Source organism: Electrona antarctica (assembly GCF_951216825.1).
Source record: "Electrona antarctica genome assembly, chromosome: 21".
Classification (NCBI taxonomy): domain Eukaryota; kingdom Metazoa; phylum Chordata; class Actinopteri; order Myctophiformes; family Myctophidae; genus Electrona; species Electrona antarctica.
This window is the reverse complement of record NC_136802.1, coordinates 22823130-22838052: the sequence shown is the minus strand read 5'-3', so window position 1 is coordinate 22838052 and position 14923 is coordinate 22823130. Positions and strand designations below refer to the sequence as shown.

Sequence of the window (14923 nt, the reverse complement as noted above, 5' to 3'; positions counted from 1 at the left end):
TTTTGGTTTTTGAAACAAAGAAATAATTATGTTTTTTGGTTGGTTGGTTGATTAAATGAATAATCTACTTTATTAACAGTTTTGCAAATAGTACAGTACAGTAGGCTACAATAGTATTCTAAAAGGATAACACAAAAGCCCAGGCTTGTTTTCACAGTTTGCTGTTTTGACTATAGGCTATAAGGCATTTATTACTTCAATATACATATAGTCATAAGCACATTTGTTCCCTGCAAAGTAAGACAAAACAAAAGTCAAAAACAAAATAAATGTCTGTTTCAAGTGAAATTACACGTGTATCCTATCTACACACAATGGAAAAGGTACACTTAACCTAACCCATATGCAGTTTCCATCTTCAATCTATCTGCATCATTGGCAGGCTATGGACAGGCCAGAAACCTGCCAACAATGTTATTGGGATTCTAAGCTAATAGAAACTACAGCCTTTCTCATCATGGAAAGTTAGCATGCAAAAATAGAAGCAATTGTTCTTGACTTGCATAATTTCTTGCGTCATTCTTGTCTGAAATGACCAAACCTGTTACTGATGGTTTCTGAACTGTCCACAGCCGTCCTCTGAGACATAGAGCGAGTAGAGATAAATGGCGCTATCTTATAATGAGCATGAAGACCAATGATATGTATTTTAACAATTCCAATAAGTATTTTTTTTGCCGTGGCATTTATCAGGGCAGTTATTTACTGAAATTCTTTGTGCAGATATGGCCATGTCTCTCTGCGATGACACACTACTCTGCAACTTCCCCAAGTGCCGGGCCAAGTTGTATGGCTTTGCCTGGGTGACAGCGTGCTCCCATGTCTTCTGCGACCAGCACGGATCCGGCGAGCTCAGCCGGTCCCCTGCCATCTGCCCTGCATGTTCCTCTGCCCTCTCTGGGAAATTTGACATTGTCAGGACAGAGTTGTCACCCTCTGAAGAGTACAAGGCAATGGTGCTGGCAGGTCTGCGGCCAGAAATAGTTCTGGATATAAGTGCCCGGGCTCTGGCCTTCTGGAGCTATCAGGTCCAATTTGCATTTCTGTTGTGTAATTTGCTGTACTAATTCTGCAAGTAATGTTTTCAATTTGAAAGAGATTAATCAGAAATCACATTAAGTTCAACAACAAAATAAGAATTCATCCTTTACAGGGCGTTTTGGTAGCTCTGGTGTAACGTTACTTATGCTGGTCTTTCAGTGAGGTGTTCACTCATACCCTTTTCCTTCCATGTTCCACAGGTTCACCAGGAGCGTATGTATCAAGAGTACAGTCTCTCACGGGCCGAAACTCAGGTGAAGCAAATGCAGAAGGTCTTGACCCAGCAGAACCAGACCAGAGAACTGGAGCTCAATGCCATTAGGGGGGAAGTCGCTTCATTGAAGAAGGTAGACAAATCGTTCTCGGGATCTGTAAATCCCAAGGGGGTTTATTTTAAACATTTGAAGTGAAATAAAACAACCTCTCAAAATCCCTTAAAATGGGATCTCTACAATACCATGCATGATAAAGGAATTGTGCTAAGTGAATTAACACAATTCCTTTATCACTCACACAGTATTGTAGAGATCCTATTGTTACTGACAGGTAACATCAAAAGCCACTTTTATACAGAGATGCAGTGGTGCCATAAACCATAACATAGAGCTGTCATTTAGTCATTATGCCGGCTTGGCTTTTTACACAACCAAACAAATCCACCCCTTGTGTGCTTTTACAAGGCATTCTAGCATTCTGAAATCAGAAACGTGCACAACAGTGTCAGCATCTACTGTTACACTGTGCTGTTTGACAGCTGTTGGTAGATCCTATACATTTACAACTATACCTTACACAGAACACTTTATAACATAATTTAACTCTCGCTTGCTCGATCTCTCAATCTCCCTCCCTCTTTCACATATACGCAGCGCACACACAACTTGAGATGACAGCTGTCAGTAGAATTTATACATACAGTAGCCTACAGATATTTTTAACAGAAAAACAACTCTAAAATATTTATGTATCTTTATTTATTTAGACATGGCCTAATTATTTAGGGCGGTGGTTCTCAAACATTTTCATATCATATGTATTTGGCCATGGACCTGCCTGAGCTTGTAGATTGGCTATATTAAAATATCCAATGTATATAGGGTTAAGGAGGTTAAGTTGATTGTTATGCTATATTAACTAATTTTGCTGGACAACTGGAACACCCTCAAGGAGCCCTGGGGCTTGCTGTGTGTATGATAACCACTGATTTTGCTTAATTGTTGCAAGGCACAACAATTCCCCTCCATTCTGTGCCCTTGGCTTACCTTTTATACACAACAGCAAGGTGGCATTTGGGGGAAACATTCCCACCTTGAACAGGCTGTGTAAAGGGGCATAAGATATTAATAATTGGCCTAATCTAACATAACAGAGATGGCAGCAATATAATGTTAGCCTGGTTAACCCCCCCCCCCCCCCCCATTACTAATATAATGTACCATCTGCAAAAGATCTGCATTTTGTGCTCGTTTAAAATAAGTATGTAAATGGAAAAGGGTCAATTGTAGTACTTTGACATGATTACATGTATTATATTTATATTCTATGAAGTGCTTTGCTTTTTAAGAATTGAAATTGTGTAGTGTTGGGACCAATTTCTACTTCTAATTTCTACTGTGGCACAATGTAGTATTTTTTACGATTTTTGTTGAGTGACAATTGTGCACTGTGCAGCCAAGTACAAGTTAAAGATTCAGGTAGACACGTTACACCATTCTCCTCTGTTGCCATTTGACAAATGCATTTCTTCTTGCTCTGGCTACTTGTGTCTCACCATAACTACTCAGATGATGGAGGAGTACAAGAGGAAGTACAGCGAGGTGTCGGAGAGACTGATGGAGAGAAACAGACAGTATCAGAAACTCCAGGGGCTCTATGACTCTCTGAGACTACGCAGCATGGTTGGGGTGGGGGAAAGAGAGCCACCACCACCTCCACCACCACCTGGTGAGCAGGCAGGGTGCTTTAGCCTGAAGTCTACTGTTGTATAGTATGAGACTACATTGAGTTAACTTATATTGAACATTGGTCAGGTCTTTCCGTTGACAGAACAGACTAGTTATGATTTCACAGAAAAATATTACTCGGTAATGGTGGAATTTTATTAAACAAACACATTGCAGATAGAAAGAGGATCATTTAAGCTTTCCGTACAGCTGCAATGTTGGTGAGTTTGACGTTATTTAATACAATTAGATAGGACTTTTCTGTTTGGATGAATGGGCTGTCTATGGGAAGTTGCACCTAGTTAGCACCTTGCTGGCAAGATGGCAGCTGTGTGCATATCGTCAATTGGAAGCTCTTAGCTGCATCTTCATGACTCGACTGTCTGGGAGTACCCATTGAGTGACAGAATCGGTATGGTGTCTACTTAAACCATGGCTAAAGTATGTGTGCAATAGTATAATAAATGACCAAAACATTCATTATTATAGATATACATGTGTTTAGAAATTAGAATGATAAATGCATCAAATCTTTTTATTATTATATGGCCATATTATTGTCTCCACCAGGCCGAAGGCATGGGGAGAGAGTATCTTTTGCACTCCGTCCGTGTGTGGTGTGTATGTGTGCGTGCGTGCGTGCGTCCGTCTGTCTGTTACCAGCTAATCTCTGGCACCATTAATCCGGTCGATGCCAAATTTTGCACACAGTGTGCCCCAAATTTTCCAGAACGGCCTGTTATAGCGCCACCAGGAGTCAGAGTTTTGTAAAACATTTTTTTTTATATTACTCCTCCTGATTCTGTCCAAAAATACCGCAAATCGTTACACAGTAAGTATCTCTATAGTCATGTGTTCAAGACGGATCTGTCCGACAAAAAAGCCTCAAATCATTAACGCAGCATGCAATTTACGTGAAATCTTTCACGGACTTTCCTACAAGGCTGAGGAATATATCCCACCCTTTTCACATTGGCCTGTTATAGCGCCACCAACAGGTGGATTTTTGCACACATTTTTGGAACAACATGCCTCAAATCATCCAATTGCATAAAAAGAAATGCCACCCTTTTCACATTGGCCTATTATAGTGCCACAACCTGACCTGCCCTGGTGGAGACCTGTGCCCCGCTGGGCACTTTATCTAGTTGGGCTTGTTTTTCGAGGAAAGATTTGGTGTATTTCTCTCGCAACAGTTGGCTTGTTTTTGGAGGTGGGTTGTCTTATTTCTCTCACGAGAGTTGGCAACACTGGTTGACAGACATATTTCTAACTCCCATGTCTCTCCCAGGGTTTGTCCAGCAGGCGTCTCCCCAGGCAAGCCCCCAGTTCCTGTCCATAGGCCCCCAAGGTGAGAGCAAACGATTTTCTTGCCTGGACCCAGATGCAAACAAGACCTTCTTCCAGTTCAGTTCCCCTCCCAGACACAGAGGACATCCCTTCCTGAAGAAGCACTGAGTGAGCCCGAGATTCATTGGCTACTAGGCTTTGATAGGGAAAATCACGCAATATTAGTTCATTATATGCAACAGCTGTTTTTGTTTGTAGTGTTGAAATGGTCTAGATTGTGCATACATTTTATGTAAGTGGAAATAAAAATGTTTTGCAATTAATTGTGAATATTCTAATTCCATAAAGGATGGATAAAAGAGGTCCGGTTATTTTCTTTCCTTTAAGTCATACTATTACTCAAAAACATTTCAAGCAAATACGGTACTACATTTTACTGTAGTACTGTAGTAACAAACCAAACACCAAATCACCTTAATGAAAGCGCAACAGTTCATCTTAAATGGTGGAAGAAAAACTAATTGGCATTCTCATAAACAATACATATGTTGTATTCTTAATGGGGTGCATACTTAGTTTAGACTAGTCATTGGTTAGACATAAGGTTGGTGAGGGGTGCGTTGAAACGACCGGATTAAGGTTGGTGAGGGGTGTGTTAAGGGTTGGGAGAGGGTTAACTGTAGAAATGCCTAATGTCAGCACTGCACCAGCACAGCTGGTTTTGAATCTCTGAATGTACATTTATAGACTAATATTACAAATTACAAGTACAGTCAACACGGTACGTACAACTAGAAACTTCCTCCACATTTTCAGAACTCCTATAAATTACAGAAATGGGTCTGTGTCTGTGTCTGTCTGTCCCGGGCTTAACTTGGGCACCGTATGACTGATCAACTTCAAACTTGGCATGTGTGTCACCAATGACTCAGGGATGGCGACTGGGAATTTGATCAGACAAGCAATTGTCCGGAATTAAAAAAAAACCCATAGGCTTGATTGGCAGAGCTTTGCCACTGCACCAGTAGTGGTAGCATTTACAATATAACTTATTTTCTTCTTTTACAGGACAATGCACAGGCTACACAAAATAATGACCCAATAAAAAAACACGCCTAAATTAGATAAAGCACGCTGTGTTCATGATTTGAGGCTTTTTGTTCAAAACGGACAGATCCGTCTTGAACACATGACTATAGAGATACTGTGTAACGATTTTTTGACAGAATCTGGAGGAGTAATATAAAAAAATGTGTTTTACAAAAGTCGGCCTCCTGGTGGCGCTATAACAGGCCGTTCTGGAAAACGTTCCGGACGGACGGACGCACACACACATAAGGACAGAGTACAAAACATACTCTCTCCCCATGCCTTCGGCCTGGTGGAGAGTCTGACGGGCTGGGAGTTGTAGACTATGTTTTTCGTGTGTTGTGTTGTCGATCAGCGCACGGCTGTTGCTGTGGAGTTATTGTTGTCTCTCAGTGTGCAGCAGTAGTTGTAGAGTTGATGTAGGACTCCAGTAGGAAAATGGTTTCAGCTACCTGGTTTTCTGTTGAATCCAACTTATTAATGTGATGTCTCAGATGTCTCAGAGCTTCCAGATGTTGTTCCAGTTGCGTGATCATTTCCTTCACCTGCTGCAGCTGTTCATCGCCCGCCCCAATGGCCTGCAGAGATGCCAGGATGGCCTCGTTTCGCTGAGACTTCTCCAGCAGACGCTTGTTCTCTTCGGTTTCAAACAGGCGTCGATCTATGAGACTGGCCATCGTCTTGTAACAGTGTTGCAGCAGAATCCTGGCAGTAGACAGCTGGTTAACAGTGTACAGGTAGAAGGTTCGAGAGGGGTTGTGTTCTGGAGTCTTGGGAATCTCCTGCAGTTGGACAAGGTCTTCAGCCAGCAGCGTGTACAACATGTCTTTGGCCTCCTTCGCCGCAATCATCACAATGTCTTCCACCTGCTTCTGCTCCAGGTGACGTTTCTGTAGCAAAAGACGGAATATTTGCGCAGATCTGGAACCAAACCTCTCCTGTACAACTGACTCCAGTGTTGCTCTGGCCAGGTTGGCCAGTGCTCTGTGAAGGTTGATGACGTACATTCCTCCTCCACTGTCACCCGACTTCCCCACAAACTCCATTGGGTCGTCCACCAGCAGTGAGAGGTACTCGTCCAGGATGGGTCTGCTGATGCTGCAGTTTGACGGCAGGGAACGGAAGATCTGATTAGTTGAGAGATTCTGTGTACAGATGGCGGTGGGCGGGGTGGTGACCGTGCTCATTGTTAACATGGTTCTGACGATCTCACTACTTGTCTGGTCCAACTTGCTGGCCACAGCGCTGATGATAGCCTGATCTCTGAAGTGAAGATGGAAGCGCTCAAAGTTCACCTGCCAGTAGATTCCCTCATCTCCATGAGTCTCGGTCTCCACCCTGGCCTTCTTCCTGTTCCTCTGCTCATCTCCGTCATCGCTGGACCGCCGGCGTTTACCCCGACTGATCAGCCCAACGGTGGGCACCTTGTAATAGTCGGGGAAGCTCTCTGGGGCACTCTCTGGAGCACCAGTGGTGGCTGGAGTGCTGGCCGACACCGGAGGGCAGCACTGCAGAAAATATGTATCCACCAGCTTGGAGAAAGAACTCTTCCCCTCCTCCATGTTGAGCGAGAGGTGGTTTGCCACCGTCTTCACGGTGCTGCTCATGGTCATATGGCCTCTCAGCAGCAGCTCCTCTATGATCCGCTTCGCTGTGTCGCCGTACAGGGTCTTGGCTGTGTAGATGTAGCGGGGGTAGTGCGGTATTCGGAGGATGCGCTCACCTACAGCCTGGTACTTCACTGGACCCTTGCAGCCCGTGCTGAATCTACAAACCGCTATGTCACTATGACTCAGCCATAACCATATAAGGAGTTCCCAATGCAGCTACACGCCAATATGGAGTGTTGTTTAACCTTAATGTGTCGTCATGGCATCAGGCCAAACAAATCAGTCAACTCCATATGGGCACAATATGGATATATGGGCATATATACTGATGACTTCAGAGATCTCCATATACAGTATGGGCATGAAAGGGACAAGGACTATCTGGTTGTCCAGAGACACTTTTATGTACACATACAGTATATGCCCATATATGCTCAAAAGTCATATGCATATATGGGACAGACCAACTTCTATAAAGATATATACACAAAAGAAAAAAGGTCTAATCCACACAATTTAACACCACACATAACATCTATTCACAAAACTCCATATCCACTTAAAATCAAAAGACGGAGAAGGAGATAACTGAGTCAATAGTCAGAGAATAGGCACTAACAATTTCTTGATCCAGAACTATTTATTATTCATGTCTTAAGTACATAGCTTTTCTAGGAACGGCAGCTTAGTTTAGAGTGGCCGTGTGGAGGTGGGATATGCCCATCTCTCGTGATGAATTTGTTCAGTAGGGCAGAATCGGATAGTCAAAAAGCAAAACAAACTTTAGTGCTATGAAGCTCAAATATAAGGAACATTGAGAATGGTGGTGTGGTGTGTGAAACAATGAAAAGTGGTTTAAATGTGTTATTTTGACAACAAAATTGTTAGTTACAGTACAGACACATTTGTGATTTTTCTTTTTTTGCCCTGCAAAATAGGACATAGGACACTTCCAGTGGAATCCGATGTTTTGAGCTGTGCTTGCTCATCAAATCAATTGTCAATAAATACAACTCAAATCTGTGTGGTCTTCACTAGTTAAATGTTCTTCTATATTCGAATATACAGTATGTAGTTTGTTAGATTTGAGGCTGTATGGTTTGGGCATAATTTTTATAAAATATTAGAGATCACCTTCCTCTATTTTATACTGTATATTATTTATTAAATGCAAGAGAGGTGGGGCTTTGTATTTAAGTATGCTTCTGACCAAGGTCGTGGAATTACTAAAAAACATGTCAAGAAATACGGTTCTACATTTTGCTGTGCTATATTTAACAACAAACCAAACGTTTAAATTCTTTGCGGATGTTGGAATGATGGAAGATGGAATGTGTCTTAGAACTTTGGCCAGTTAATATAGTATCACTATCAGGGTACTGTAACTTGTCCTGTAAAATGTACAGTATACTTGTCTAAGCATGTCTAACAAATCCATACAAATCCATTTTAGTTTTTTCATAATATTTGACTCAGTCTGACAAACCAGACAGGTTGTTCATAAAAAAAGAAAGAAATCTCCCTCGCAGGACAACTAAATACAAAAAGGGAAACGTATTTAAAATATATACAGTTTTCTAAACAACTCAAAGTCTATTTACAAACTCCAACACAAGAAACAGGCACAAACAGATTGGTTTCTTCATGCTTCTCACTTTCATACACCTCTATTCCCTCCGTTCTTCACTCCACTTATTCTCTGTGGGGTTTATAGCTGACTGAAACGGCAATCTGGCTCTGGACGTTCTGTCTCTTGCCATTGACTATGAGGAGCAGAGGGGAATCCACTCGTATACTCCTAAAATCAAAAGACTGAGGACAAAAGGGAAAGAAATGTCAGGACTCAGGAGTGTATCCAGTTTCTTGATCCAAAAACTACATTAGAAGTCTCAGAAATGTGTTTTTCTTTGAACATAACTTAAGGTCGCATTCACACCTCTACTTCAGTACTCGATGCGAATGGGTGGAGAAGTTGCATCATTCTTGTATATTTAATTTGCTGCATTTGTCTTCACACTGGCTGTGTAAACCGCACCAAAGAAACAGCAGGGAACGTTATCAATGTGTTCAATTCATAAACTACACAGTGAAAGTGTTAAAAGAATATACTTCCAGTAATAGTTGGGACTTAGGACATAAAGTGAGGGTAACAGAAGCAGAGTATCTGAACGTTGTGTGTGCTTTTGGGCACAAGGCCGAGGCACAACACAGGCGAGAGCGCAAAATGATCCAAAGTTTACAATCTGCACTCCCAGAGTCCCATTGATGATCCGATCACCATATCAAATTATTATGCATATGCCGATGTTAGCTATACAGTTTACAGTATATAGATCTTGCTTCATTTCCTTTATTTGATTCGGATTGCATTCACACCTGCAGTGAATCGAAGCGAAACCTCTGTTCTTTGGCAAAGTAGAATGCGGTTGTTTAATCCGCATTGGAGTTCGAATGAGCCTGCCAAATGAAGCGCACTTTCCGACAATACGCTGCAGGATTCGTTGTAGTCGCAGTATAACATTCTGGTGTGAATGCGACCTTATATTAGGGGAAACACATATTCTGTATTGGCATTTAACTGCAGTTTACATTAGCTTAGTGTGCCTGTGTGGAGGTGGGCTATGGATCATCAAATTGTCTGTATAGACATTAAGTGGTGAAAACTAGAACATACTTTGAAATTAACAGGTGCTGTAGTGTATAGAAGAAAAAACTATCAATTGCACAGACCACCGTAGTTTTCAATAAAGAAGTGTTTTAATCACCCTCTGACTTATTTATCAACAATGACCACCTAGCCATTCATTATCCCTTGCATAATGAATAAGAGGTATGTTATACTCACTGACCTTATCATTATGTGTTACACTGTGTCGTTTGACCTGGGGTTCAGGAATGACTACGGTGTCTCCTATTACTACACCCCAGCTGTCAGCTGTGTTGTATACCATCACCACTATGCACTTCTCCTCACTGTCCACCATGCCAAATGTACTGGAATCAGAAAGAGAAATATCACTTTTAGCACACAATTATTAGTTGATAGACATTTGCACAAGATCACGTTTACAACAGCGCCTTTGCTTGAGAAAACACTTTCTCAACCATCCTTTACAAAGATTGAAGCAAATGCTAGCAATAATGACAATCAAACTAAGAATTAACCCCCCCCCCCCCCCCCCCCAACGTTTGACGGTTTTCTCATATTACATAACACAACATACATAACCCAATTGTACTCATCCACACAGTCCTTCTGCTTCTAATAAATAAACTACTCTGGGAGCTACAGAACAGTCTTCATTTTCCCTGTACGTATCATTTTTTGTTCAGCACCTGTAGATTTCTTTTTAGAGATGTGCGTACTTCCCTTTGGACTCTATTACTCATCCACATACAAACACACACATTTGCACTTGCAAACATATATATAATTAAAAATAAATCATAAGAATAGATAATTTAACTTTTAAATGAGTTTAACTCACAATGCCATGCGTCCCTCAGGGACCAGACTGAACACCACCTTGCCTAGGGTGGCTACTCCGGCGTTGTGGCCCGGTGTAAGAGGGGACAGGGTCTGTGGCTCCAGGCTCCCCACGCGACCTGTAGGGCTCCGGAACTGAGGAGAGGAGCAGGGCCCCAGGGCTGACGTGTTGAGGTTTGCGAGCATCGTTCGTAACCGGCGAGCTTTCACCTTCCCCTGGAGAAACGGATGGATGAAAACATTAAATCGATGTTGAACTTTGCCAGGACTTTGGGTTGTACAGCTACCTGGGAATGAATATGGACGCTCTGTGAGTGAGGAACAGGAGGTAGTAACCAGGACTCACTTTTTTAAATGTCAGAATCTACTTTCTAACTTCATTTATTTACAAAAAGTGTGATTTTGATCCCTGCTTATTGTCAGTATCATCAGCCAAAAAAAGGGTCTCTCTTTTTCAATGCGCTAGACATCTGGGAGAAGGATCGCCAATGTGTCTGTCACACAAAATTATGAGACTTCAGACTCAAACTTGGCATGTGTTTCATATGACGATGTGCAGAGCCGATTGTCAATTGAGACGGTGAGATGGTTTCCAAGAATGGAATAATGTGTTATAACTTCTCAGTGTATTCGGGAGATTGTATACATTGGCGTCACTGACTGAACTGTTGCTTCATGGACAGGCGGAGCATCACGTCACACTTGTACCACTAAGCCAATAAAATTCCCTGATTGACTATATTCATACAGCGGCCATCTTGCTCTCACGTCATATTTGCGGGTTGTGAGGAAATTCCACCCTGGGTGGGACTTTAAGTATGACTTAAGAGTGCAACATGGCCGCCATGTGAATTTTGTCAATTGGCTATCCCGAGGACCGAGCTTTGCATAATATTTGTGACACATAGCAGTATAAATATCCCAATATGTATGGACCCAAATAGGTTGGTGCCTCCATGGTATTTATAAAGATATATTTTTTAAATTTTACTGATTTTACTGGCATTTGTTAAAATTTAAATCATGGCCTTATCTGACACTATTAACATGAGCCTGTCCTCCTGTCATACCTTGTTCCCTATGAGTTCTGTGACTTTCATCAGATACTCGAGCAGTTGCTTTTCTCTTTCTGGAGGCTCGTCCCAGGCAGGATCGAGGGCGGCAGCCCGGCTGTACCCACCCAGCGCTGACCCAAACATCTCTTCATATTGGAACAGATTGGCTCGGTTGAAATGTAGGTCTGAGAAAAACTTGGCGCTCTTGTCCACTTTCTCCTAAGAAGGCAAAGTGTAAAGTTTTTAACTTTTTTTTAATCTGACTTCCAATTAGAGAACATTAGTCTATGAGTTAAATATCTTCACATTTCTTTGATGGTGTGTAACTGTATGTGTACTCACAGACTGTGCATAGGCGTTTAGGGCTTGATGGGACATCTGTGAATTCTGTCCACTGGAAAAAAATAGTGACAAGTAGGCATTCCCCAGGATGTCTGTAACAAAAAGACAAAACAGTTGTAATGACAAAACATCATCTTATACAAATTTCTGAATTCCAGTGTCAATATGGAATCCCCCTCTTCAACCCCCCCCCTACCCCTCTTGTCTACTCACACCAGGAGTTCCCATCCATTACATCTAGCTGAACGGCCTGCCGGGCCATGTCCACGCTTTCCATCACACGCTTTGCCTGTTCATTACTGTCCCCTGCTGGAAGCTGCCTCAGCAACATAGACAGGCTGCGAAGGGACACCTTGTTCTTACTCTGCAGAACAGGGAGACAGAGAGATTGACAAAGACCGCCGGGCGAAAGATTAGACCATATGTGTTATATCAGCAGAGAAAGACAAGAAGAGACAATAAGACCATGAAATTGAGCTACATCAAATTTGATCACAGAGACAGCACAGGGCTTTACGCTTAATAGACACTTAAATAATCCACAATTTGACAAACACAATGAATGTCACAGGGATTATTTATGGGACAGTGTCTCCAACTATAAAGGCGCCACGTCTGTGTGTGCGCGCTTGTGTGTGTACGGTTGTAATGCACGTAACTCGAGAACCGTTTGCCCCACCGACTTCAAATTTGACACACACGTTCCACACCCCCACAGGGAGTGCAGTGCGTCGGTGGCATACACCGGTGTCCAGAAACACCACAAAAGGCTCTGGTCAGGCTCTGCCAGTGGACCTAATGAGCCCAAGTCCCCTCACCTGTGCAATTTCCAGCCTCTGCCAATTGATTGCCATGGCAATCCCACACTTGCCAATTGATTACTTTACGAGTCCACTTTTCAGTCAGTTTGCACTCTTCAGGCACAGGCAGATACAGAGATCTCCATACAGTATGGGCACAAAAGGGACACAGACAGATGGTTAAGATGGTGCTATGAGCCTATGACAAGCCTATGACGGGTATTATTAGGTTCCCAACTTAAGTTGCATCGTTCTCAAGTAGGCCAGTGGCCGACGGGCACGTACAGGTCTAGTGCAGTGCCACTAAAGCCACCAGAAATAGACCATTATGTACGAGACCCTACTTCAGGGCACGGGCAGGGTAAGCGGACAAAGGATTGGACAAGTATTATGATTTATGACCTTCATCCGCCAGTTCATTCATGTGGTGACTGGTGACTGGTGAATCACTCTCATCTGCATAAGCATTGATACTATGACCATCAACTACTTTATCAGATGAACTGACATCTGTGCACAATGATATGTGCATATGCATGTTCAATTCCGATTCATTTTCTTCTTGTCCTTCTCTCATATCTGTTGGTCACATCATGTGTCCAATACTGTATATATTCTCTATGCGTGTACTGTGTATGAACTTCAGAGCTTGCTGTCTGATACGGTCTGGTGTCATCTTGTTTTGTACGCACGCGACTCAACTGAACCATCACTCATCACCCTTAGTTAGAGGGAGTCTCTTTAAGGACCACATGGTTGTGACGACGGCATGTGTCGTATGCAAGTATAAATCCAACTTTGCATTACCTTTTGCAGGGCTCCTGTAAAGCAGTTTTTGGCAGCGATTAGGTCTCCTCTTTTCCAGTACTGTTCTCCCAGGGTGTTCCAGCCTTCCACCAAGCCGGGCTCCAGTTTCACTGCCTTAGAAAGGCACTCCTCTGCGATGGCACTAAAGTCTGGAGATATGTTTAAACACCTCCCCTTTTGGAGCAGGAACTCTGCTTTGTTTTTAAAGGACTCTGGAGGAAAGAGGACAAATCACAAAATGGATGCCATCAGAAAAATGCAAGGCAAGATTTGGCAAGATGGCATGATCACTGATCAGTTTCTGAAAACACATTTATTTCTCTTCATTTCCCACCTTCACCCTCTTCTAGCTTCTTTCGTGTCTTCTCCATCTCCTCTGCAACATCAGTCTTTTTCTTCCCAGCATCCTCAACACTGTGAGTCTCAAAATAATTATCTCTAAAAGTATACAGCTCATCCACAAGCTCCTAAAACAGGAGGAAAGAGAAGGGTAGATGATGGTATACTGTGAGCAACCGAGAGATTCATAAGAAGGTCAAAGGCAGGTCTAGGTTCATCAATTAAATGAATTTATTGTCACCAAACACAAGTAAAAACATTAACCATTCTATCTTAACCTCTGCTGTGCAGCACGTTCCCATAAAAATAAGTGACTCTAGCTGAACTGAGGTGGATGTTGTTCACATGAATGATGCATCAAGGCAAATTGACATCGAGATGACTCAACAATGCATAACAACAAGCCAACTGGAACTAAGCAAAGCATGGATCATAAAAGCCTCCCATACAGATAACTATGTTGAACCAGATCCACATTAATTAGTTACACAACATCTGTGTGTCAGCATAACGGCAAAAGCATGGTCGACTAATGTGACAGGTATTTGACAGGCATTGTTGTTGTTATAGCAACCATCACTGATCACTCTGTCTGGACATGACTAGCATCTAGCAAGCCATCCAAGTGGCGATGCATAAGAGATAATGCGGTCATATAAGTTCACTGCTTGTGTAATTAATATTACCTTCAGAATTTGTAATTCATCTTTGTCTTTTTCTGGCTCCTCTGTCTTTTCCACCTCCGCCATCTTTCGAGTGTTCAAGCGTTGATAAAGAGCAACAACACCAGCTGGAATGAACAACAAATTTAACTTGGTCACGAGAGCAAGCCGTCTCGATCTAGTGTGTTTCCTGGCTATACCATTTCAACCATTTCTTGCAAATAAAAATACAAATATCAACACAACTGAACTGTTGCGAAATTATTACCTACACTAACGTTAGCACAAATTTGGAGAGTGCTGATAGATGAAGTGATGCCTTGGAAACGGAAGTTGGAAGTAAAATACTTCAGTAAAATGCGTCCCCGTCTTGAACAGTGGTTCCCAACTTCCCCTAATGATTATTTCCCCCGAGAGATGCCTTTCCTGAAATGTCTCTGTATATTTGTGCATAAATA

At 42.3% G+C, this 14923-nt stretch overlaps 3 protein-coding genes across 4 annotated transcripts; 1 reads left to right on the top strand and 2 right to left on the bottom strand.

Annotated features, from left to right (window-relative positions):
* Positions 1 to 725: 725 nt before the first annotated feature.
* Positions 726 to 4549, top strand: ccnb1ip1 (cyclin B1 interacting protein 1; the record flags this gene model as incomplete). The annotated part of the gene is made up of 4 exons (XM_079490852.1): positions 726 to 1028; positions 1242 to 1388; positions 2826 to 2985; positions 4276 to 4549. The coding sequence occupies 4 exons, from the start codon at positions 726 to 728 to the stop codon at positions 4440 to 4442; spliced, it is 777 nt and encodes a 258-aa protein (XP_079346978.1). The 3' UTR covers positions 4443 to 4549.
* A 1203-nt stretch (positions 4550 to 5752) lies between these two features.
* On the bottom strand, positions 5753 to 8396 carry LOC306914285 (DNA-directed RNA polymerase III subunit RPC3-like; the record flags this gene model as incomplete). The annotated part of the gene is made up of 2 exons (XM_079491282.1): positions 5753 to 7189; positions 8385 to 8396. 2 exons carry the CDS (start codon positions 8394 to 8396, stop codon positions 5753 to 5755), a joined length of 1449 nt encoding a protein of 482 aa, XP_079347408.1.
* Positions 7595 to 14893, bottom strand: ttc5 (tetratricopeptide repeat domain 5). Of its 2 annotated transcripts, none has more exons than XM_079490845.1 (10): positions 14734 to 14893; positions 14490 to 14593; positions 13799 to 13931; positions 13465 to 13676; positions 12071 to 12221; positions 11858 to 11949; positions 11531 to 11734; positions 10462 to 10676; positions 9823 to 9967; positions 7595 to 8785 (listed from the first exon to the last, which is right to left on the bottom strand). In XM_079490845.1, exons 2-10 carry the CDS (start codon positions 14550 to 14552, stop codon positions 8666 to 8668), a joined length of 1335 nt encoding a protein of 444 aa, XP_079346971.1. In that variant the 5' UTR covers positions 14553 to 14593; positions 14734 to 14893; the 3' UTR covers positions 7595 to 8665. The 2 variants fall into 2 exon arrangements, with proteins under 2 accessions (XP_079346971.1, XP_079346970.1); XM_079490844.1 differs by having other exon boundaries at positions 14738 to 14893.
* Positions 14894 to 14923: the final 30 nt, after the last annotated feature.